The sequence below is a fragment of the Heptranchias perlo genome, chromosome 1 (genome assembly GCF_035084215.1).
Source record: "Heptranchias perlo isolate sHepPer1 chromosome 1, sHepPer1.hap1, whole genome shotgun sequence".
NCBI lineage: Eukaryota > Metazoa > Chordata > Chondrichthyes > Hexanchiformes > Hexanchidae > Heptranchias > Heptranchias perlo.
Window position 1 is genome coordinate 39,947,372 of NC_090325.1, and position 22,626 is coordinate 39,969,997.

Below are 22,626 nucleotides of genomic sequence, written 5' to 3' on the forward strand. Positions count from 1 at the left end.
TCTTTAGAATGTGGGTGAAGGGGTGGACTATATCACTAACAGTCCGAAAAAGTGTGTTAATAGACAAACGCTGTTTTTTTGTACAACTCGCCACTTAATAAGAATCTGTTAACACCATTATATGCAAGGCTGTCAGTGAGAGGGATGAGAGGCGGTGACGGTTGTTTACTGTGGATTTAACAAAGAACATTGAAGCAAAAAATACACAACCAGCTTGTGTTTTTCCACTGCGTTCTTTCACCACGGTGGAAAATCTCGATCAATTTGCCAAAATAAAAACAATTGTATCCCCTGTGGAAGCATGATGCTAACGTATCCGGTGTTGGGAGATACAACTCACAATAAATCACTCCGAAATAGAGATGGATGATAACGTAACCCTTGATTTATACTACACAAAAAAAATCACGTAAGCGATCGTCAGCTAGTTTAATTTTGTCAGCTACCCGCGATTTCGTCATAGTTTCTTATAAATTCCGCTCACAGCTGAAGGGAGACAGAGATCATCTATTGTAAGTGAAGAGCGGGTGGGAAAAAGAAGGCTCCTTCTCAAACAATCCGGACAGTGCAGCTCCAGACTAGGAGACAGAGAGAGAGGGAGGGAGATTCGTGTGCTACTAGTGAGATGGGGTCTGAATTTATTTTATGGAAATATCGTTTTCTCTTTTCTCTTATAGTTTTAAGTATTACAAGTTCTAAGGTCCACTATGGACTCGCAGCTCCTGTTCAAAACCAAGGCAGTGTGCCCAAGATGTTCCCCAGGGGCAGTCACTGGGCGGTGGGTGAGTATTCGCTTTTAAAGGTGTAACTCTGCTTGTCAAGAGGCAGACTGGACATTTCATTTCCTCATTTGTTGTCATTACTTAAACCAGACTGTTTTGTATTTCATCAATCGTTAATGTTTTAAATCCCTTTCTCCCTTGATACGCGGGGCTAGGTAACTGATTACAAGATGCAATTTCTTTGCACTTCCTCCCTCTCAGATGTCGCTGAGTCGGACTCGTCACCTGTATTTTGTTGAAAGTACAAAGCTGTTTTTAAATGTTTTTTTTTATTTCAGTACAGGCGGACGGCGCTTTATTCCGCCTCTGCTCTTTTGTTTGTGCGCTATCTCTAATCTGGTACAACTTTGTCCCTTTTTGCATCCTCCTAAGTAGTTTTGTCGACTCTTCGGCGTTGATCGTTTGTGGTGCTTTATAAGATATGAATAGAGATTGTTTTGCGCCCGATCGACCCACTCGTGCAGAACATTGCATCTGTAGGAATGTTTAACCGAGCATTTTTAACACTCATTTTTCAAACAAGCGCAAAGGATTAGGGTGAATAATGAAACTCAGTGATGTCTTCTATTAAGAAGGTTTAGCCGGACCACAATAAACGTAACCTGCAAAACGCACCCTAAAGGACCTCAATGTTCAGCAGGTCGAACAATCCATCCCGATTGATCCATCCCGTCTAACCCGCCGCTATATTTCACCTACCTCCTTCTCCCGCAGCCTGGTCTAATTTGCTATGAAAGTGAAGGATTTAACCTTCCCTTTAGGGTAAAGAACGCAGCAAGAAAAGGGATACACCTCAGGGTCAAATGAAAGCTATTGTTTCCTTTATTGTACTCTTTAAGTTTCTTTCCCTCTTTAGAATTCGGTACTTCGTTTCCAGGCAGGATTTTCAACGTCCCCTAAAGCCGTCATTTCACCACCCAAAAAATGTCACTTTCAGAATCGATGTAAAGCGAGAACACTGGACAGTTTCCAGAGCCACCCAGTGACCAGAAAACAAACACACAAAGTTATTTTATAATCAATTGCAAAGTCGCATATGTTTACCCTAGTAACATAACTTGTGAGGCAATGGGATCGTCCGCATATAAACAAACTCAGCAATATTTTTTTTACTAATTATCCGTGTAAATTAATTTAAAAAGCGTTACTTTTTCAATTTCCAATATTCATACCAAATTTCCAAACTCTAAAAGGCTGTCAACTTCATAGTTCGCACTTAAAAAAAAAAATTCTTGAAATTGACACAATTCTGCTTTGTCGGTCACAGGAATTGCACATGATATTTTTGCACTTCATCACATCTGATTTTTATGTGACCCTAAAGAAGGCCACTGTTGCATCCCACTGATACAGAAAAGGTTTTTTTTGGCGATCGTCTTGCGCCATCTTTTGTTAACGTTTGTAATAACAGATCGACCTGTTAACCGCAATGACGGATTTAAAGGCCCAGTCAGCAGTATTATTGAGGTCAGGTTTAGTCGCAACCTCGACCTCAGAACAGCATTCCAATCAACCATTTTTCTATTTCTTATACAAGCAAATCTATAGATTATCTCATTGAAATTGTATCAAATTAAGAGCAGTTCTGTGCGTTTGCCTTTGCCCAATGAGGACTGGATTAAGGCTGTACAAATTTATTTTGCTTAAAATTTAGTTTTCCTACACTTTTTGTTACAATTCTTAATATTGTTGCCAAGCACTGTTCTAAATGTTGACAGGGTAATCTAGGAGGACAATGCAGTATCAAGGGGGTGGGGTTCATTGTTGGAGGTGCTGTCTTTTGAATGCAATGTTTTTAACTAGGCTCTGTCTGCCTGTTCAGGTGGATATAAAAGATTCCATGTCACTATCCGTAGAAGAGCAGAGGAGTTCTTCTGGAGTCCTGGCCAACATTTATTCCACAACCAATACCACCAAAACAGATTAGCTGGTCATTTATTTTGCTGCTATATGCAATATGGCTGCCATGCTTACCTACATAACAAGAGTGATTACATTTCAAAAGTAATTAATTGGCTATGAAACACTTTGGGACCTCCTGAAGATGTGAAAGGTGCTATATAAATGTAAGTTATTTCTTACAAACCAATTGGGAGAGGGGGGACCCATTCCAACTTTCCACGGACACTCTGAACCCAGATGCAGCAGGACTGTCAACCAATGTACGCTCTGTTCCATTGGCAGCTCTTCCAAATGTTATCTTGATTGATTGATAGAAACTTTATAATAATTTTCCGAAGTACTTGCAATTGGACTGCATTTGTTTGACTCAAACCATGTAGTGGAGCTGTTGGACTAATGCCATTTTGTTCTGGTCAGTACTGAGTTTTTGAAATTACTTTTGAGGTCCAAGATAGGCATCAAGGACCACAACAAATGATGGTTCACACCTCACTGTAGGGGACTACCTACCATCGGATCTGCTGCACACATCAATGAAGAGATTCCCCTTTTGCTGGGAAACCTAATATTGAGGGATTCCAGCTGTCTGCTTGTAACTAGAAAAAAATTGTAATTTATCCTCACAGGTAGAAGAAAGAGTGAGGTAAAAAGAGAATCATGAATATTGGAAATTATAAATAAAAAGAGGAAATGCTGGAAATCTGCAGCAGGCCATTCTGATGATGGGTTACACCTAAATCATAAACCTGTATCTTTCTTTCTTTCGATGCTGATTGACCTGCTGTGCATTGAGAAGCAAGAACTGTTTTATATAGTTTGTTATATATTAGAGGTGTGTTTTACAATGTTCATCTTGCCTGTGATGCCCCATATGTGGGAAGTTGCTTTCTGGGTGTTTGTGTTTCTCTCGGTAGCTATTTTGTTTAGTGGATCTTTGCTAGGAATTGTGTAATTAAGATCCCAGAATTGTAAAACTGCCTCATTCTGTCCTACCATTTGTATGTGATGGAGTAACATATGACTAGGATTTAAAATGTTTCTGTTACTTTTGTAGATATTTGTGTTTACTTTATTGGAAAAATTGGAACAAGGGATTTTTAGGATCCTCTTGACAGCATTGTCAACTTTTATTCGATCCCACTTTTGACAATAAGGGCATGAGCCATTAAGCTGCCTCTAATGACACTCTTATAGTTCCGGTGCCAGCTTGAGTTAGTATCTTTTCGGTGGGGCAGGAGTTTCTCCGTCGTGGACCCTGCTTAGGGAGGGCAGAAAAATGGCTGCAAAAGGTCTTAATAGCCCTGTGATCAACTGCAAAGGCTAAGATGGTGCTTTAAATTTTAAATGCCCGTCATAAGGACCCTTGATACACTAAGCATTGCTTGCATAAAAATAATAGGAAATACATTGTGCAATATATTCCCATTATTTGCATCCAGTTTTAATATGCCACCCATTTTAGTGCAGACATATTCTATGTCTCCTGTGACTTCTGGTGGAAAATCCTGGAAGGGGATGTAAAGAGCCAGTGAAGTCTGAGTAGCTCCAGTGAAAAAAATCTGTCTATCATGTTTAAATTGTACTTTAATTTCAGTGTAAATTTCCTTGTTTTTTAAAGGTCATTTGATGGGGAAAAAAAGCATCGACGATGCCCTTTATGGCTACGCCAACAGTGACAACATGGTATATCCAGTTCTGTCAGAAAATGCTAAGCAGCCAGAAGACAACCTGCAATGGGCTGAGATAGCCAAGAATTTCTTAAATTTGTTGGAAGGAACAACATCCAGAAAGGTTCAGCAAATAAGGGAAGACTTTCCAGTATTTAACAAGAAGCCATGGCAGACAACTGACGACAACAACTTCAAAGAGGCAAGTATTCAAAAACCAATTTTTAAAAAATGGACAGCTCTGTTGATGGATTACTTGGTAAAAAGAATGTGTAACTGATTCATTAAGACCAGCATGTCCCAAGTTCAAACCCTGATAGTGCAGAGTTGGGTGATCTCAGCTGCAGATAGTGGGGGACTAGAGTTACACTCAGCAATCCTGAACTGGAGTAGGGAAAACCATCCAGGGTTTCTGTTCCTGATTACTATGCAATGACTTCCGCTAGAAAGTGGATGTCAGGTGTAGAATGGATCTATTTGCCTGTAAATGCCCCAGATGTGGGATTAGCAGACCAGCTGTTAAAATTCGATAGCCATGTGGTGAAGGATAGAATACTAGAGCCTGGCCTTTAGTTGCTTCCAAGCCTTTATTCAAAGAAATTCCCCTTACACACCCGAGATAAGCTCTCAATAAAAAGGATACAAGAGAGGCCCCAGTTAATACTCACCACCTGAATACAATTAACACTCACTGATATAAATCATACAATTAACACCAGTAACTATTATATAGGTTCAGACATGAAGTCTAGCTACTTTGGTTAAGTAGTGGAGGGTGGACAGTGCCTATGGAAAAATATACTTCCATCAGAAAGGAAGTGGGGAAAATTGAAGGAAGAAAAAAATAAATTTGATTTAGATATTGTCAGATATCATTTCCTATGAATGTGCTCCATAGCAAAGGCTCTTTCAGATTTATTGCTATATCGAGTTACATCAAAACCACAGCACAGAAACAGGCCATTTGGCCCAGCTAGTCTATGCCGCCATTTATGCTTCACACGAGCCTCCTCCCTCCCTACTACATCTAACCCTATCAGCGTACCCTACTATTCCTTTCTCCCTCATGTGCTTATCTAGCTTCCCCTTAAATGCATCTATGCTATTTGTCTCAATTACTCCCTGTGGTAGCGCGTTCCACATTTTTACCACTCTTTGGGTAAAGAAATTTCTCCTGAATTCCCTATTGGATTTATTAGCGACTATTTTATATTTATGACCTCAAGTTTTGGACTCCCCCACAAGTGGAAACATTTTCTCTATGTCTACCCTATCAAACCCTATCATTTATCTTAAAGACCTCTATCAGGTCACCCCTCAGCCTTCTCTTTTCTAGAGAAAAGAGCCTCAGCCTTTCCTGATACTTATATCCCCTCAGTTCTGGTATCATCCTTGTGAATCTATTTTGTATCTTCTCCAATGCCTCTATATCCTTTCTATAATATGGAGATCAGAACTGTTAACAGTATCCCAAGTGTGATCTAACCAAGGTTCTATACAAGTTTAACATAACTTATCTACTTTTCAATTCTATCCCTCAAGAAACGGACCCCAGTGTTTGATTTGTCTTTTTATGGGCTTATTAACCTGTGTTGCTACTTTTAGTGATTTGTGTATCTGTACCCTGAGATCCTTTTGCTCCTCTATCCCATTTAGACTCTTATTATCCAAGCAGTATGTGACCTCCTTATACTTCCTACCAAAATGCATCACCTTCTACTTATCTACATTGAAGTTCATATGCCAATTTCACGCCCATTTTGAAAGTTTATTAATGTCATCTTGTATTTTGACACATTCTTCCTCTGTATTAACTACACCCCCCAATTTGATGTCGATCATAAATTTTGAAATTGTACTTCTGATTACCGAATCCAAATCGTTAATGTAAATTGTGAACAACAGTGGTCCCAGCACCGATCCCTGTGGAACACCACTTCCCACCTTTTGCCAGTCTGAGTAGCTACCTTTAACCCCTACTCTCTGTTTTCTGTTTTGTAGCCAACTTGCTATCCATTCTGCTACATGTCCCCTGACTCCTCTGACATTAGCCATGAGTCTACTAGGCGGTACTATCAAAGGCCTTTTGAAAAGTTGAGAGATGTGCATGACTCAACAGATTGATTGTGTGGGCCCAAAAAGGGAGGAAGGAGGTGTGTGTGTCTGGTGGGGGTGGGGGGAGCTCAAAGTCCTTTATTAACTAATGGGTGGTTGTAACATATATATGTATCGAGACTTAAAGCGTACTAGTTAGAATATTCTCAGAGCAACTGGTCGGCTCAATATCACTGGGTCACTGGGGTCTGATCAACCAGGATCCTTGTTCTTTAGTCAGGTTGCATTGCCACATAACATCTTTACTCTTACTTAGTGTGTTCTAATTGTACTATTGTATTTCTAACATCTTTACTACTTATCTTCTATTGTAACTCTTGATCCTAACTGTAATCCTTAACCCTGGCACTGGGTAGGCAACACAGCCTTCGGGACTCTTGGTCGCAGCTGCAGAGAACAGTATCTATTCCCCTGACATTACTATCACCTAACACCACCACATTCCTTTTTATTCCCCCCACTTGAATGGCCTCCTGTACCATAGTGCCGTGGTCAGTTTGCCCATCCTTTCTGCATTCTTTGTTCTCATCCACACAGGTAGCAAGTACCTCGTACCTGTTGGACAAGGTTAAGGGCTGAGGCTCCTCCATCACTACATCCTGGGTCCCCATACCTGCCTGACTCACAGTCACATCTTCCTGTCCCTGACCACTGAACAGATCTAAACTACTACTAACCTAAGGGGTGTGACTACTTCCTGGATCTAAGTGTTCAGATAACTCTCCCCCTCCCGGATGCATCGCAATGTCTGCAGCCCGGAGTCCAGCTGAACAACTTTGAGCCAAAGTTCCTCGAGCTGCAGACACTTACTGCAGATGTGGTTGCCTGGGATCACGCTGGTCTCCACCATCTCCCACATGCTGCAGTTACGACACGCCACCTGCCCTGCCATCCCTATCTATCCTCGTTTTATATATTTGATTAGTTAAAGTTTTTATTCACTGGATATTTTAAGTTTTATTAACTAATTAGTTTATCTAGTTTAAGCTATTGATTTAATAAAGTAATAGTTACCCAGCTCTAAGTTTAACCTACTGCCCTAGCTTAGAGAGCCAAAAAAACAGACCAGTTACCTACCTGCTGTCCTGTGACGTCAATCCTTGATTTTTTGTTACTCTCTCTCTGCTGCTCCTTTATACCCCCCGGCTCCTGTTGTGGGGGGGGGAAGGGGGGGAAGTGGGGGGGGGGGGGGAAGTGGGGGGGGGGGGGGGGGGGGGGGAAGTGGGGGGGGGGGGGGGGGGGGAAGTGGGGGGGGGGGAAGTGGGGGGGGGGGGGGGGGAAGGGGGGGAAGTGGGGGGGGGGGGGAAGTGGGGGGGGGGGGGGGGGGGAAGTGGGGGGGGGGGAAGTGGGGGGGGGGGGGGGGGAAGTGGGGGGGGGGGGGGGGGGGGGGGGAGATTTTTTTCTCTCTCTCTCTCTCCACTAGCTCCTTTATACCAGGCCTCTGGGTGGGATTCCCACGCTTTCTCTGGGCTGCTCTCTCTCCCTCCGCTGCTCCTTTATACCCATATTACAGAAAGGATATAAAGGCATTGGAGAGGGAGCAAAAAAGAGTCACAAGGATAATACCAGAACTGAAAGGATGTATTTGTCAGGAAAGGCTGAACAGGCTGGGACTCTTTTCTCCGAATGGCCTGTTTCTGTGCTGTAGTTTCGATGTAACTCGATGTAATATAGAAACAGGCAACTAACAGTTTCTTACGCCATGATGCACTATAAATATTCGATGATAATAGAGACATAGGGGGTAATTTTAACCCCAAAGAATGGGTGGGAGGTTAAAATAATAGCTTTTTGAAGCACGACCACAACCCAGCTGCAATGCATCCACTTCCAGGTTTAATCCAGGCACATTTGGATGTCCCGTCCCCACTTAATGCCAGCAGGTGGATTGTTAAAGGGGCAATTTACCTTATTGAAATAGTTGAGATACTTAATTTTTTGTTGATTCTAAGTCTGAAACTAATTTAACCTCCCCTGCACGGATTTCCCATGGCTTCTGAATCTCGTCGGGTGAAAGGAGGCGAGAAGGGCCAGATCAACAGGCAAGTGCACTGCTTGTGGCCTAGGAGAAGCAGGTGTGTTCTCTCCAGGCTCAACAAGCTTACCTGGCATGATCAGACCCCAGCAATTGGCTGACCACCACCCCCCCCCCCCCCCCGCCAGTGTCCGATTTTCTCTTCACCACCCCCCCCCACCACCCCAAAGGCCAAGACCCCCGATAGTAGACTCCTACCCCCACCCATCTCCGAATCTTCATCCAATATCCAACCTCTGACTGCTGACCCAATCACCTCTCTGCCTATGATCTTCTCTCCACGGCCTACGATCTCTCCCTCCTCTCCGATTCCTGGCTCCTTTCCCTCCCTCCCGACAGCCCGCATGTAAATCTGGCTGGATCTCGCACCGGAAACTCAGAAGCAAAAATAATTACCTTCAGTCGAGTTGCGATCACAGATTTCGACGCACTCATTTCACTTCTGGGTCCCCCTGTGAAAATCTACCCACCCACTGAGTTCCTGGCTCCAAGTAAAAATCATGCCCGTGGTGTCTCAGAAGCAATCTTTAGCTGAAGGTTGACAATTATGCAGACACAGTTTTGTTGATGCTTTTAACAAACTTTAACTGAAAGCCAGAAAAACATGTTTTTCTCACATATCCCACCTGTTGAATCTAAGGGTTATTACCCATAGGCTCACCTGGCCACCCCAACCTTAGCATTTTCAAGTAGCCTCTTACACATTGAGGATATTACACAGAGCATTACAAGTATAGGTTTAAGATTCAGTGACAGAGATGCAATCTGATGTCTAAACTGTATAACTGTCTTCTCGGCTTCTTCCCTTAAAACGATTTCCACCTGAATTTCCGTAGCATTATCAATGTTCACTGGGATCAGGACCGAGCTTGCAATGACGGAAAACAAAGTCCGATGTTGTTTCACAGTAATGACCTCTTCCTATGTACCTGTGTTTTGCTCGTCCCGATTTCCATCTTTGAACGCCAACAGTACAATTACTGAGATGTTCTTCTAGGGTGAAACCACAAGCCAGGACACTGTTTTGGGTGACATCACACTGACACATCCATGTGCCCTTGATCAGAGTACAGCAAGATAAATGGCTGCTAGTCTGTCTGTCTGTCTGTCTCTCTCTCTCCCATCCTGAGCTTCTCAAATTTGTTATTCACATTACTTGACATGCAAGCAGCTTTCAATATTACATCGCTCAGCCTGGGTGGCTTTAACTTGGCTATTTTGTGATTCTTAGCTACTATTCTACAATCCCTAGCTAACTCATGTTTATAAGAGTGTGCAGTTGATGCATTAATGTGAGTGGTTTATATAGATTATATGTTAAAAACACCTAATCTAAATGTAAGTTTATACCGAAGGAATTAGGTCCTGACCCCTTATCCTTTAATCAAAGCAGCCAATTCCAAGTTCAGGGTTTTCTGTGACAGTCTCTTAATTAATCGTTTGGACCAACACACTGTACCTATTAGAATTATGATGACAATTATCTGGGCTATGTCAAACTCACTGATATTATTCTAGCCCATGGGTGCTGACCTATGTTGGAAACCATCTCCTACCATGCATGATTCCCAAGGGTAGATCTTCCCTTTTTTTTCCAGCATTACGTTGTTTCATAAGTATGTCAGTCGTTCAATATTAGGGACTTTAAACGACAGAAGTAATCCAAGAAAATGGTTTCCTTTACTACTTCTCTGTCTTAATCTCCAACAGCCCCTGGTTACCCCATGTGGCCTTATCTAAGGTCCTCATTTTGTTAGCATCACATACCTTTCTCAAGCCATTTGCTCTTTTAGTCTAAGTTTCATTTGATCAATATTACACATTATGATACAGACAAAGAAAATCATAATACATTACACAGAAAGCTACAGTGAAAAATATTATTATGGACTTAAATGATTCTCCAGCTCTCCTTTTACCATTATCCATTTTGTAGATATTTCTTGCAAAGTATTATTTCTCCCTTGCCCTCAGTTGTCCCAATTTCAGGGGGATTTGACAGCAAAGGGAAACACAAATAATGCCCAATATGTTTACCTTCAGTAATACAAAGGTTGTTGCTTGGTGAATTAAAAACAGATGTTAGTGTCCTTGGAAGGGGTTAACATCTTTGCAGAAAAAATGACGATGGAATCAGATATTGTCAGACTCGTGCAGCATGCGTCAACGCAACTTTCATGTAAATTTATAAAAACCATACCGAATTTTTCAGGATAATTTTAAACACATTTGTGTCAAGGACGATAGCATTTCAGTTCGTTCATCTCATTTTAGAAAGAATAGGTTGTGCCTAGCTTTTTTATCTACAAACGTTTCAGATAAAACTCCAATAGTTGTTACAGCATTTATTTAAGAGGTGTCCAAAATTTATGAACTCTTAGGTATTTAGTCAAGATTTCTCCAGATTGTTGCTATAGAGATAGCAGGAGATCCTTTCATCATTCTTTTTTTCCTGGTCACTTTTTTTTGAACGCAGTCAGCCACAAGGGTGCTGTCAGTTTACTAACAGCTATCACATTCTAGTACAACCAAAATGATTACGAATTGGAATCACCTCAAATGTCCCACAATTTTAACACAATAAGCATTTAAGGAATTCAAAATGCTAATTTTATGTGATAATCTCCTGACTGGAATTAGAGACACCGACATGATTTACAATAACCGGAACTTAACTGTGGCCACAATAAGAGTCTGGTTTTCACAAATTAATAGTTAACCTGAATAACTTAAATTTTAATTCAGCAATATCTAAACACAAACACAAATATCTAAACTAAACACAATACAGAACAGATAAAATTATCAAAATAACACGTGCTTACTAAAACCCAGTAAATTACATCATCTTTCGTTCTTGAGGCACCCTTCCAAAAGGCTGTAAAAGTACTGAATATAACTGAAGAAAAAGTTAGCCTTCACAGCTAAACAAAATCCTTGTAACATTACACAAAAGGGAAAAAGACATAAGAAGCATTGAAAGGAGGCGTAGCCAGCCACTGGCTTTTAAGGATACAGTACGCTGAACTAGAAAAGAGACAGGATCTTCCCCTTTCTCCTTCTTTGTTCCATCATACCAATTTATCCCTTTTCACGTAAACTAGTTTTCAATTTCTGAAGTGTGCTACTTAAACCCATTCTGTACATATTCAAAACCTTAAGCTCATAGTCCGTGTCCCGGTTAGGTCCCTTCTGATTCTCCTCTTTTTCATTAGTTCATCCATTGTTCTAATCGCCACCGTCAGTTCATGTTGTTTACCCCCCATCTCTTTTATATTCCTGTTCCTCATCTTTCAGAACTTCAACTTCCCCTCCTAACCTCCCTAACTCTTGTACTCCCACTTTCCAATCATCCTCTTTAATTTTCTTCTCCTTTACCAGTTCCTTCATCTTAGGCTCCACCTCACACAAAGTCTGACAATTTTTTCCTCCCATCTGCCCGCAATATCAATCTTATCTGCCATGGTTAAACATACTTCTCTTCTTTTTTTAAAAAAAGACGTTTTTTTCCCAAAATCGCGAGTCCATGTGAGGATATAATCTCACGCCATGTTAAGCAACCCACCCTTCAAAATGTGAGTCTATGTAAGGATATAATCTCACGTCATGTTAAAAGCAACCCACCCTTTAAAATTGTGAGTCCATGTAAGGATATGATCTCACGCCATGTTAAGCAACCCACCCTTCACAATTGTGAGTCCATGTGAGGACATAATCTCTCACCACGTTAAACAACTCACACCGGTACTACCCCTGGACTTTTACACAGGTCTCTTACGACCAAAAACAGATACTGTTAACAGGAACAATAATAAATACTTATAATTTGTACAAAACAACATCTCGCTGTCCCACGTTGGACGCCAAATGTAAGTTCTTACTTTACGGTTCCAGTCTTTAATCAAAAGGGCTTGAATTTGGTTTGTTCCAAGTATAAAGAGTTACAATAGAAGAAAAGTAGTAAAGATGTTAAAAATACAATAGTACAATTATAACACACTAATTCAGAGTAAAGATGTTATGTAGCAATACAACCTCGCTAAAGAACAAGACTTCTGGTTGATCAGACCCAAATGACCCTGCGATATCGAGCTGATCAGTTGCCCTGAGACTATTCTAACTAGTACGCTTGAAGTCTCTTTTTTTAATATATATATATATCAGCCTCCCTCCTTCCCTTGAGCCCCCTCCTTCCTCCCTTTTTGGGCCCACACGTCAATTAATCTATTGACTCCTGCATATCCCACAACAATACAGAAACAGGCAACTAATGGTCTCTCATGCCATGATGCACTATTATCATTAGATAATAATGTAGATATGGTGTCTCATAAACAATCTTTAGCTGGAGGTTGACAATTATGCAGACACAGTTTTGTTGATGCTTTTTGTTGATGTTGATCTTTAACCAAAAGCATGTTTTTCTCAAAATTGAAGTGGTGAGAATTGGGGAGGGGGGTTCTGTGTTGAGTAATGAGTTAGGACAGTCCTTCATCAGTTCTAGGACCTGGCTATAGATTGATAGGATGAAAATGTCTCTCTAAAAATCTGTAGAGCTATAAGTGAAATTAGCTTGTCAGTCACAGTCTGGGTCATATTGAGCAGAAATTTATAGTACAAAACTGGCTATCGTCCAGCATATTTGACAAACCACAAGGATAATGATAGCTACGTGGCTACCACCTGGTGTGAGATGTTAGATGGAAGGTAGTGATTCTCCCTTAGTTAGAGGAAAAGCATTTTTCAATGTTAGAACTGTCCAGAGCTGGAACACAAAACAAGTCATTTTAAGGCAGTGTTCAGCCCTCCTGTCTGTCACTGTACAGAGGTCAGTTCAATCTTCGGTGTTGCTTGATTTTTGTATGTTAGGTAAAAGGCTGCAGAGATATACAGGGTTACCAAGTATTCTATAGTTAAAACTTGTGATTTTCATCCAAATGGTTGCTCTTCATGCATATATCTAGACAGCGGTTGTCAATAGGTAATTTGAAAGTAGAGTGGAGAAGCGCAGTTCCAACAGTTGAGCTTGAATCTGATCTTAACTGATGTTTGTACATGCACACTGTCAGTACGGGTTACTGAATTGTGACCAGGAATGGGAAAGCTAGCTGATGTTATTCCCTCCCCAGCGAGCGCCACTGAGGTTAATAGTAATTCCTCCAATTGAGATCAGCGAATTCATTGTAGGCCAGGAATCGAACTTGTAGTTTTCTAGTCTGTATAGCTTACTATCACATTGGGTAGTGCCTGTATCCACTGAGCTATTGAAGCAGCTGCAGACCTGCTTTTAATAAGGGAATCAAGGCATATGGGGATCAGGCGGGAAAGTGGAGTAGAGGTAGAAGATCAGCCATCACCTTACTGAATCGCGGAGCAGGCCCGAGGGGCCGTATGTCCTACTCCTGCTCCTATTTCCTATGTTCTTATAAAAACAACAGCTCCACCCTTTCACTTATTTTGTATATGAAGTGGTACTGGAACACTGCAGTGAGGCCAATCAAATGAGGACAGTTTTCTTACTAATATAGCCATTGTAATTGCTGAGAGTACAAGAGAATCAGAGCATATCCACAGGTCTGTCTTGGGGAAGAGAGAGAGCTTTCTCATGACCTAATGCATGTTCCAGCAGCCCAGTTTGAGCTGATAATGGTTAATGCATTTGGCTTTCTGCATGCAAGCAATATAGTTCAAAGCAATAATATTGACCGAGAGAGTTCTACAGACAGGAGAAGCAAAATGCAGCTATTTGCAGCTGATATTCCATTCAGAAATTTTGAATGCTAATGTGTAGATATAGCATCTTTTGCATTCACAGTGTAAATAAGCAAGCCTACCTTAAATTGTAGCAACTCTTGTGATATATTTTGGTCATTTTATTCTAAAGAGCAGACTGCCCAACAGTCGTTGAACTGTAAGTTATCCCAGAACTATATTTAGTTAATCAGAGTGGGATAGGAGGAGGGTACAGTAGATGTTGGGTCTATTGTCTACAACAAAAAACAACTTACATTTATATAGCACCTTTAATGTAGGAAAATAGCCCAAGGTGCTTCACAGGAGCGTAATCAGACAAAAATTGACACTGAGCCAAATAAGAAGACATGAGGATGGATGACTAAAAACTTGGTTAAAGAGGTAGGTTTTAAGGAGGGTTTTAAAGGAGGAGAGGGAGGTGGAGAGGCAGAGACATTTAGGAAGGGAATTCCTGAGCTTAGGGTCTATAGGGCTGAAGGCACAGCTGCCAATGGTTGGGTGAAAGGATTGGGGGATGCACAAGAGGCCAGAGTTGGAGGAACGCATAGTTCTTGGATGGTTGTAGGGTTGGAGGAGGTTACAGAGATAGGGAAGGGTGAAGCCATAGAGAGACTTGAATATAGAATGAGAATTTTAAAATCAAGGCTTTGATGGACCAGGAGCCAATGTAAGTCAGCAAGCACAGAGGTGATGGGTGAGCGGGACTTCATATGGGTCAGGATATGGGCAGCAGAGTCTTGGATGAGCTCAAGTTCACGGAGGATGGAAGATGGGAGGCTGGCCAGGTGAGCATTGAATTGTCGAGTCTGGAGGTAACAAAAGCATAGATGAGGGTTTAAGTAGCAGATAAGCTGAGGCTAGAGTGGAAACGGACGATGTTACGGAGATAGAAGTAGGCATTCTTTGTGATGGAGAGGATATGGGGTCAGAAGCTCAGGCCAGAGTCAAATAGGATGCCAAGGTTGCGAAGAGTCTGGTTCAGCCTGAGACTGTGGCTAGGGATGGGGATGGAATCAGAGGCGAGCTTGTATTATCTAGCAGATGAAAGAATGTGTAGCCTACATGAATTTAATTATGCACCATATTGAGGCCAATTTGTCTCATCTTCCACCATGAAATATGGAACGTAGTAGCCCTAGACTGGTCATCTAAGGAGAAATTTCTTTTGGAATTGGTAATGGGGATGGGGAGCAAACCATATACAGACACTCCTCGAACAATGTACCAGGACTTGGATTCCAATTTTAGTGTAAGAATGGGAGGCAGTGCCAAATCTGCTATGTTGTTTGAGCAAGAATGTGGCTTCAGACACGAGTGGCTATATCTGTGGACAAACTGGCACTGAATCATAAATTGACATTACATTCCACAAGCATCCACAGCCTTTGTGGCAATCTTTCATCTCTTGCTGGTATTGTAGCTTCTGACAATTCCTGACATGTTAGATATCAGTCTTAAGTGAGTAGATATTGAATAAGGCTGTATCCATCCCTGAGTATGATTTCTTTCTGTTGGACTGTAACACAGATAGTATATATTCCAAGCATGAAATGGTGAACTTACACAAACAAGATTTAGAATTGAACATTTTTTTTGTACAGATGTATTTCTCAAGGACAGAAAAAGACCCTTGACAACAGTTTACTGTCCACCATCCTTTGATGATCCAAGTAGCTGTCACATAACACTGAAAAAGTTCAAGGGAGTGAATTTCCACAACTTTAGTAGAAGACCCGGGGTTTCTGCTGCTCTTCTGGCAAAGTTACAACAGAGGAGCAGGATAACCTCCACGGAAATTCACTCCCCAAATGTCAATACCTGGGGGCATCTTTCTTATAATCAGCAACTTCACCTCTACGATTGGCATTCCATATACCAGTCAAAATGCTCCAGACCTTGATCAGGCCAAACATGTCTTATATAGTGCTGCGGTATACAACGTTCAACTAAGCAGTTATTAATTAATAATGATTCACACCCTGAGTTAGTGAAAGATCTGCTGCAGCATTGCCTAAAAAGTGGGAACGCATTGATACATGGAGAAAGTCAGGCGAAAGGATATGGAAGCATATCCCCAGATTAAGTTCTAGATTGAAAAGATCCTGTCCTCAGCTCTCTAAAGGTGCAGATTTGACATCAGCTTTGTTCTCCATCATTATAAGTTAGGGTCCAAGAATTAGTGGAAAATAATTAAATCTGACAGCCTAACTTCAGAATAATGGACTCATATGCAATGCATTCATGGTCAATTGGAGTTACTAACTATATTTACTGACAAGTCAGAAATGTAACCTCCGGTATCAAAATCTCCATCAAAGTGCATAAAATAATCCAAAAATAGTGATTTTTAAACAAAATTAATTCTCAGGATGTTGGTGTCACTGGCCAGGCTGGCATTTATTACCCATCCCTAGTTACCCTAATGTTTGATACAATTTAATGCCTGCTGGACCACTTCAGAGGGCAGTTACCATGTTGGTGTGGAATGGAGTCATATATAGGCCAGATCAGCTAAGGACAGCGGGTTTCCTTCTCTCAATGCCTAGCACAAAGTCAGATCAGTACCTGATAACATTTCAGTGGTGCCTTCTGATCTTGTTAGGAAGCTGGGTTCTTGGAGCATACGATGTGGGCTGTTGAACCATATGCAGACTTCCTCAATGAGTCATGACAAATAAATGTCTATCTTGTCATAGCATCTAAACAGTGTGTTTCGCAGTCGATATCATCAAAAATATGTTGATCTTTTTGCTTTTAACTCCGATGCCTACGGAATAGTTAACTCTATCAAAAGCGACTGAAGATAATTAGCTAGTGGACAGTAAAAGATGTACAATCTTTAGCACAAAGAAGAACAAGCCAGTAACTCTGTTGGGAAGTTTAACCATGATGTTAACCATCCACCTATACTTGATAAGAGTACCTAGCTGTCTTTAGTTACAAACATTTAATTCTTTGGCTTGGTAAACACATCTAAGCTACACAGGGGAAACAAGCAGGACAGGTAACTGAAAATCTGGTAGAGTGTGAATCCTCATGAAAGCTTGGCCTGTTTGTCATGTTTGGTCATTTCAGTGGCCTGCAAACCTATATCCAACTAGTTGGCTTCCTTCAACGAAAACCTACCACTTGCTTCTAGATTCAGTACAGTCCAAAGCCAAGAGACAAGTGACTTTGAAGAGATGTGGGTGAGCTGTCAGTCCTCGACAACACTAATACTACAACAGCACAGCTAAATTTGTTAGTGAATAAGGCAGACATGCATGTTTATAGCAGAAATACAAAAACAGTCGCGACTACACCGCAGCATTCTGTCTCACTCATTAAAAAATTTTTTTAGCATGGAATAAAAGCAAACAAGTTTTATACAATTCTTATTATTATTCCTGTGGAACTCTCTTCCATCAGTTGCATGGAGCTCCATCCCTGGGGATGTATGTTCAAATGCAGAGCTAACCAGTTGTTGGACTTGGTTTGTCAAATCATGTAGCTATGAGAAACATCTGACTTGACATTCGCAATCAATATCATTTTTCAATTTCTTAGCAACCAGCAGGGTCAAATTTGGGAGGTCTTCCCTTTTAAAAAGTTGTCTTCAGTTGTACTATATTGTTATGCCACCTAATCTGTTATATATTAAAAACATGCGTACATATGAAAAAGGACAGGAAAAGACCAGCTGGTCCATCACGCCTGCTCCATCCCAGCATGGTGCAATTTACACATACCATCATGCCCATCTTCCATTCAAACTCCTCCCCCCTCCCATGCAGTGTCCTGGGAGAGGTGAAAAATGAACGAAATAAACTTGGCAGCACTGTGATAGGTGGTTCCAATTAATGAAGTGTTATGTTTGTGAACTAACATTACAAGACAATGTAACTCTGTATTTTATTTATTGTGAGAGCACGTATGGTTTAAAACAAATGCTTTCAGTCGTCTGCAGCCGCAGGCTCTCACCATTGGTTGGTATTGTAGAGTGAACTGTGATCTGTTCCTTTGTGCTGGGGTGTCATGTTATTTTTCTATTTTGAGGTAAGCAAAAGGTAAGTTATTTTTCAGTATTTCTTGATATTTTAACTTTTTTTTCTCTTTCCTATCTGGACAGTTTCTCCAGCCTCACTGTTGCCTGCTTGAAATAAGTTATTGCTCCCGTCGGGTCCGCATTTCACCCCTTGCTCCCACTCGGTGCTTAATGGCACCTGTCCCATTCCAGCTCTTTTCTAATGGCATTGCTATCTGTGGCTCTGGCTCCAGATTTGTCCACGCTCATCCGCAGCGCCCTCGTGAACTGCTCCTCGCTGCAGCTGCGATGTCGTGGTATGAAAGCCACTTGTCTAAAGGCAATGGTAGACAGCTAACAGTCGGTTATCCTCTTTAATAAAGAATGGTAAAAAGCAAAATATTGCTGATGCTGGATATTTTTTAATTGAATTGTCATGTTTACACATATTTTGTGAATCCATTGTACAGCTTGGTTGCACAGTGGTTGTGGGAGAGATTCATCAGTACATTAGCCTTCTTGGCAACCATACATGTTTGAAGATTGAAGCAATTCATTTTGGTTCTCTGAATGCTTCTAATTTCAAGCTGTCTTGCATTTTGAGGGCTATTTCATTTGTTGCTGTCTTATTAATTTAAAATTCTCATCTTCCATTAACTTTTCTATTGTTGTCGTTGTAATTTGACTATTTAATTGTTAGGGATTCCTGTTGCAAGATTGCTTCCCTGATGTATTGGGCGAGCTGCGTAAATTTTCAGTTTGGCCAAGAGGTGGAGTGCTTTACCATGGGGAAAAGCCTGAGCCTCTCTTTATCTTGTCCTATGATGGTGTATATCTTGCCAGAGATTTGCAAAAAGGCATTGTGACTGGAGACTACAGAAGTGTTTATTATTTGCTCTTTTTGCCTTCCTTTTGTGAGATTAATAACTGAATAATAAGGGATAGGAGAATAAAATAACAAGATATTCACCTTGTTGCTTTTAAACAGTCCTCAGTTGATTAATTGATTAAGATTACCAGTCTTTTGCTAATAGACAATGTTTGTTTTTGACAGATGGTGGATTATCTTCTGCAATTTATGAACCTGAAGGATGAAACCCCAAGTTGAATGCACGATGAAAATCCTGCCAGAAGTAAATCTAAAGAGACTATTATGTTTTTTCTCCAAGTGTTTAGCTGTACCAAATACCAGACAAAATTGCTTTTGTTTTAAAATAACTGAATGTTCTTGTACCTCTGAACATTAACTAAATGATTTTCACACAGCAGATTATGTTTTGATGTTTTTAATGTAAATAAGCATTGTTAGGGAAGGTCTTCCAATATAAAGATCATAATTTTACTATTTTGGTGTTTTATAATCATTCACCTTTTGGTTTGCAGCTACATTATGAATTATAAAAATAAAATCTTAACCCATATCATATTAGTTTCTAGAGTCACAGTAATTAAAGCCCATTTAAAAATGGATGATGAGCAATCAGTTGAATTCACATGTGCATTCTCTGAACATACACCATACCTAATCTTCTGGCAATGATTCTTCCACGCTCATTGTAGATGATGACAGGACATTTCATTTTCTGCAAAAGGAGGAATAATAGACTACTTATTCTCCATGTATCAATCTCTCTTCCATGGGCAAACCATGTAGATAAAACCTGGCTGAATCCAGAGCTGTTTAATATTACATAAAATGTAGCTGTGAGAATTTCACTCACAAGCAGTACACTTGAAGCATTGACTCCTACCAATGAGCATTAACATGGTTAAAATTGGTAAACTGCATTTGTCACAGGGGACAGAGAAGTGGTTCTAATAGTGTTAGCTTAGCTCAGTGGTACCACACCTACCCCTAAGTCAGAAAGTTATGGAATCAAGCCCCACTCCAGGACTTGAGCACATGATCTGGGCTGAAACCTCTGTATAGTACTGAGGAAACGCTGCATTGCTGGAGATGCTGCTAAACTGAGGTCTTGCTTCCCTGTTTAGGTGGATGATAAAGATCCAATGGCACTTTTTGAAGAGCAGCAGGGAATTCTCCTTGTGTCCGGGTCAACATTTCTCCCTCAGCAAGCATTTCCACCACTAACAGATTAAATAGTCATTCATCTCATTTTTGTTTGTGAGACATTGCTGTGGGAAAAATGGCTGCTGTGTTTGTCTACATAATAACAGTGACTAAACTTCATTGTCTATGAAGCACTTTCTATGAAACATGAATTTCCGTTGGCGTTCTCCTAATTGTCCACAGATAATAAAATAAACTCCTAAGGAAATTCAACCCTATATAATGCCAAAGACCCTAAAATTCCGCTGACCCATTTACACCAGTCAGACCTGAGCCCACCAATCCTGTCTAGTGCTGATCCTACCTTAAACTGTGGGGTCTGCTTATTTAAATATCCATTGGTGTTTCAGTAGTGCAACTCCTTTGCAAACATGAATAGTGTGCTGGGGGTACTTGAAATTAATAGTGCAGCCCTTAAGAAGCCAACAATGGCTGAAAATTGCAGCAACAAGCTGGGGGAGCAGAAAGTAAGTAGGACAATTTGGAATAGTGAGTTGACTTGTCAGATGGATGTAGCAGATGGCTCATGTGTGATTTTGTGCCATTTTTAAAGCACATCTTCAAGTGGAGGACTTAATAGAGACACCCAAAGAAGGGAGCAGGTCACTGCAAGGAGGCAGAAAAGAAGAGCACACAATTTCAATGAGACCAACTTACAAACAAATCCTTCCTTCACTTTAACAAGGGGATATATCTCTTTCATCAGCTGTCCACTATCACCTACAAGACATCACTCAATTGATAGGTTTCATCTAATTCACTCAATCTTATTTCAGAAGAAGCTTGTGCACAATGCCTGTGAAAGGCAGGAGACTTGAGGGCACATTCCAAATATCAGAGCTCACCTCATACAAGGAGCAGGTTATGGAGCTGCTGCGGAGAGCGGTCAGACAGTGCAGTTGGCAGTTTAGTGCATGCTTACCTACACAGTTGACATGGTATCCCTGCGAAGTAGTACACAGCCACAAGTTTCCATACCCTTAATCCCAGAGTGGTTATACTCACCCATTCTTAGCTTATTCTCACCTTTCCTGCAGATCTATTACAGTAATGGGGAGCAGAGGATGATGGAGAAAAGTTAGAAAATTCTTGTGGACTATGATGATGAGAAAGATGATGTGGAGAAAGAGGATGTTGAGGAAAAAGCTGAACAGAAAGTCCCATGAGCAAGATCCTGCACCATGTTCCTCTGCCACAACCCACTCAATGTCAGCCCCTGCATCACTTGCTTTCTCACACACACACCAGCTCAGATACTTTCACCTAGGGGAAATTAGATAGTATTACTGAAAATGTAGCACTGTGTCGATTCACAGTGCATGAAGGAGCTGTAGGAGTGGGGCATGGGTAAGGATGTGCTACCCCCCCAGCAGAGGGCAAGAAGAAGGCTGCCCATCGGCTTTGGTGTCGTGGGTCCAGAGCTTACAGGTGCTCGACTGAAAAGCAGAATGTTCAAAGAACATATTGCACCGACATGCAGGCTCTGGGGATAGTTTCCAAAGATGTGAGGTAGCTGACAGCTGTGACTCTGAAATCCACAGCCCTCATTTGTGGGGACATCAGAGAAGCTTTCTCTTCATTGTAGACATCAATGAAGCTTGTGACACCTTTGTTGGAATCTGGAGCATCCCTCCCCATAGAAGCGTCCAGAAACTAGGTGATGCCACCTCCTTCACAGAAGCAAAGACTGATGTTCTGGTGGCAGAAGGGGACAGAATGATAGTCCTTGCGTACCAGCTTTCAGCTGTTTGGGGCAGGAATGCAGGTTGCTGTTTCTCAGGGCTTTCAGACTAGCCAGAGCATTGATCAGCGGTGAAACAGAAGCGGGGCTCTGTAGAATGGCACTGGCTGGAGGTGATGTGCATGACGTTGCCATTTCTCAAGGCAGTGGCACATGCCATGCCTAGGGCTTTCACCCTCAGAACATCAGGCAAGTGACACCTAGGAAGTGACACCAGCCTGCCCAGGCAGAAGATCTAGTGATGCAGCCAGTAGCAGCTCCCTCTCAGGTGCAAGATATCATGGGGGAAGAGTCACCTCAGTCCCATGGGCCTTTTGTACCACAGGAGCAGCGAATAACCTCTTGCAATACTGTCCCTCAGGTTGCACCTAGGAGATGCACAAGAATAGGAGAAACAAAGGCACATTTAGACACCCAGGGAGAAACTGGTATGTGGAAAGAATAGGTTAACTTATGGTCACTTTTCAGTTCTTTGTATTAAAGGAGAATGTGCACTTATTACTCATGGAGGTTATAGTCATACGGTAAAGGGTGCACTTATGTCAATCAGATAATT

The 22,626-nt window shown here is 41.3% G+C and overlaps 1 protein-coding gene across 1 annotated transcript; it reads left to right on the top strand.

Annotated features, from left to right (window-relative positions):
* Positions 1-488: 488 nt before the first annotated feature.
* On the top strand, positions 489-19,526 carry grp (gastrin-releasing peptide). The gene is made up of 3 exons (XM_067990046.1): positions 489-782; positions 4,303-4,553; positions 19,313-19,526. Exons 1-3 carry the CDS (start codon positions 626-628, stop codon positions 19,364-19,366), a joined length of 462 nt encoding a protein of 153 aa, XP_067846147.1. The 5' UTR covers positions 489-625; the 3' UTR covers positions 19,367-19,526.
* The last annotated feature ends 3,100 nt before the right edge of the window (positions 19,527-22,626 follow it).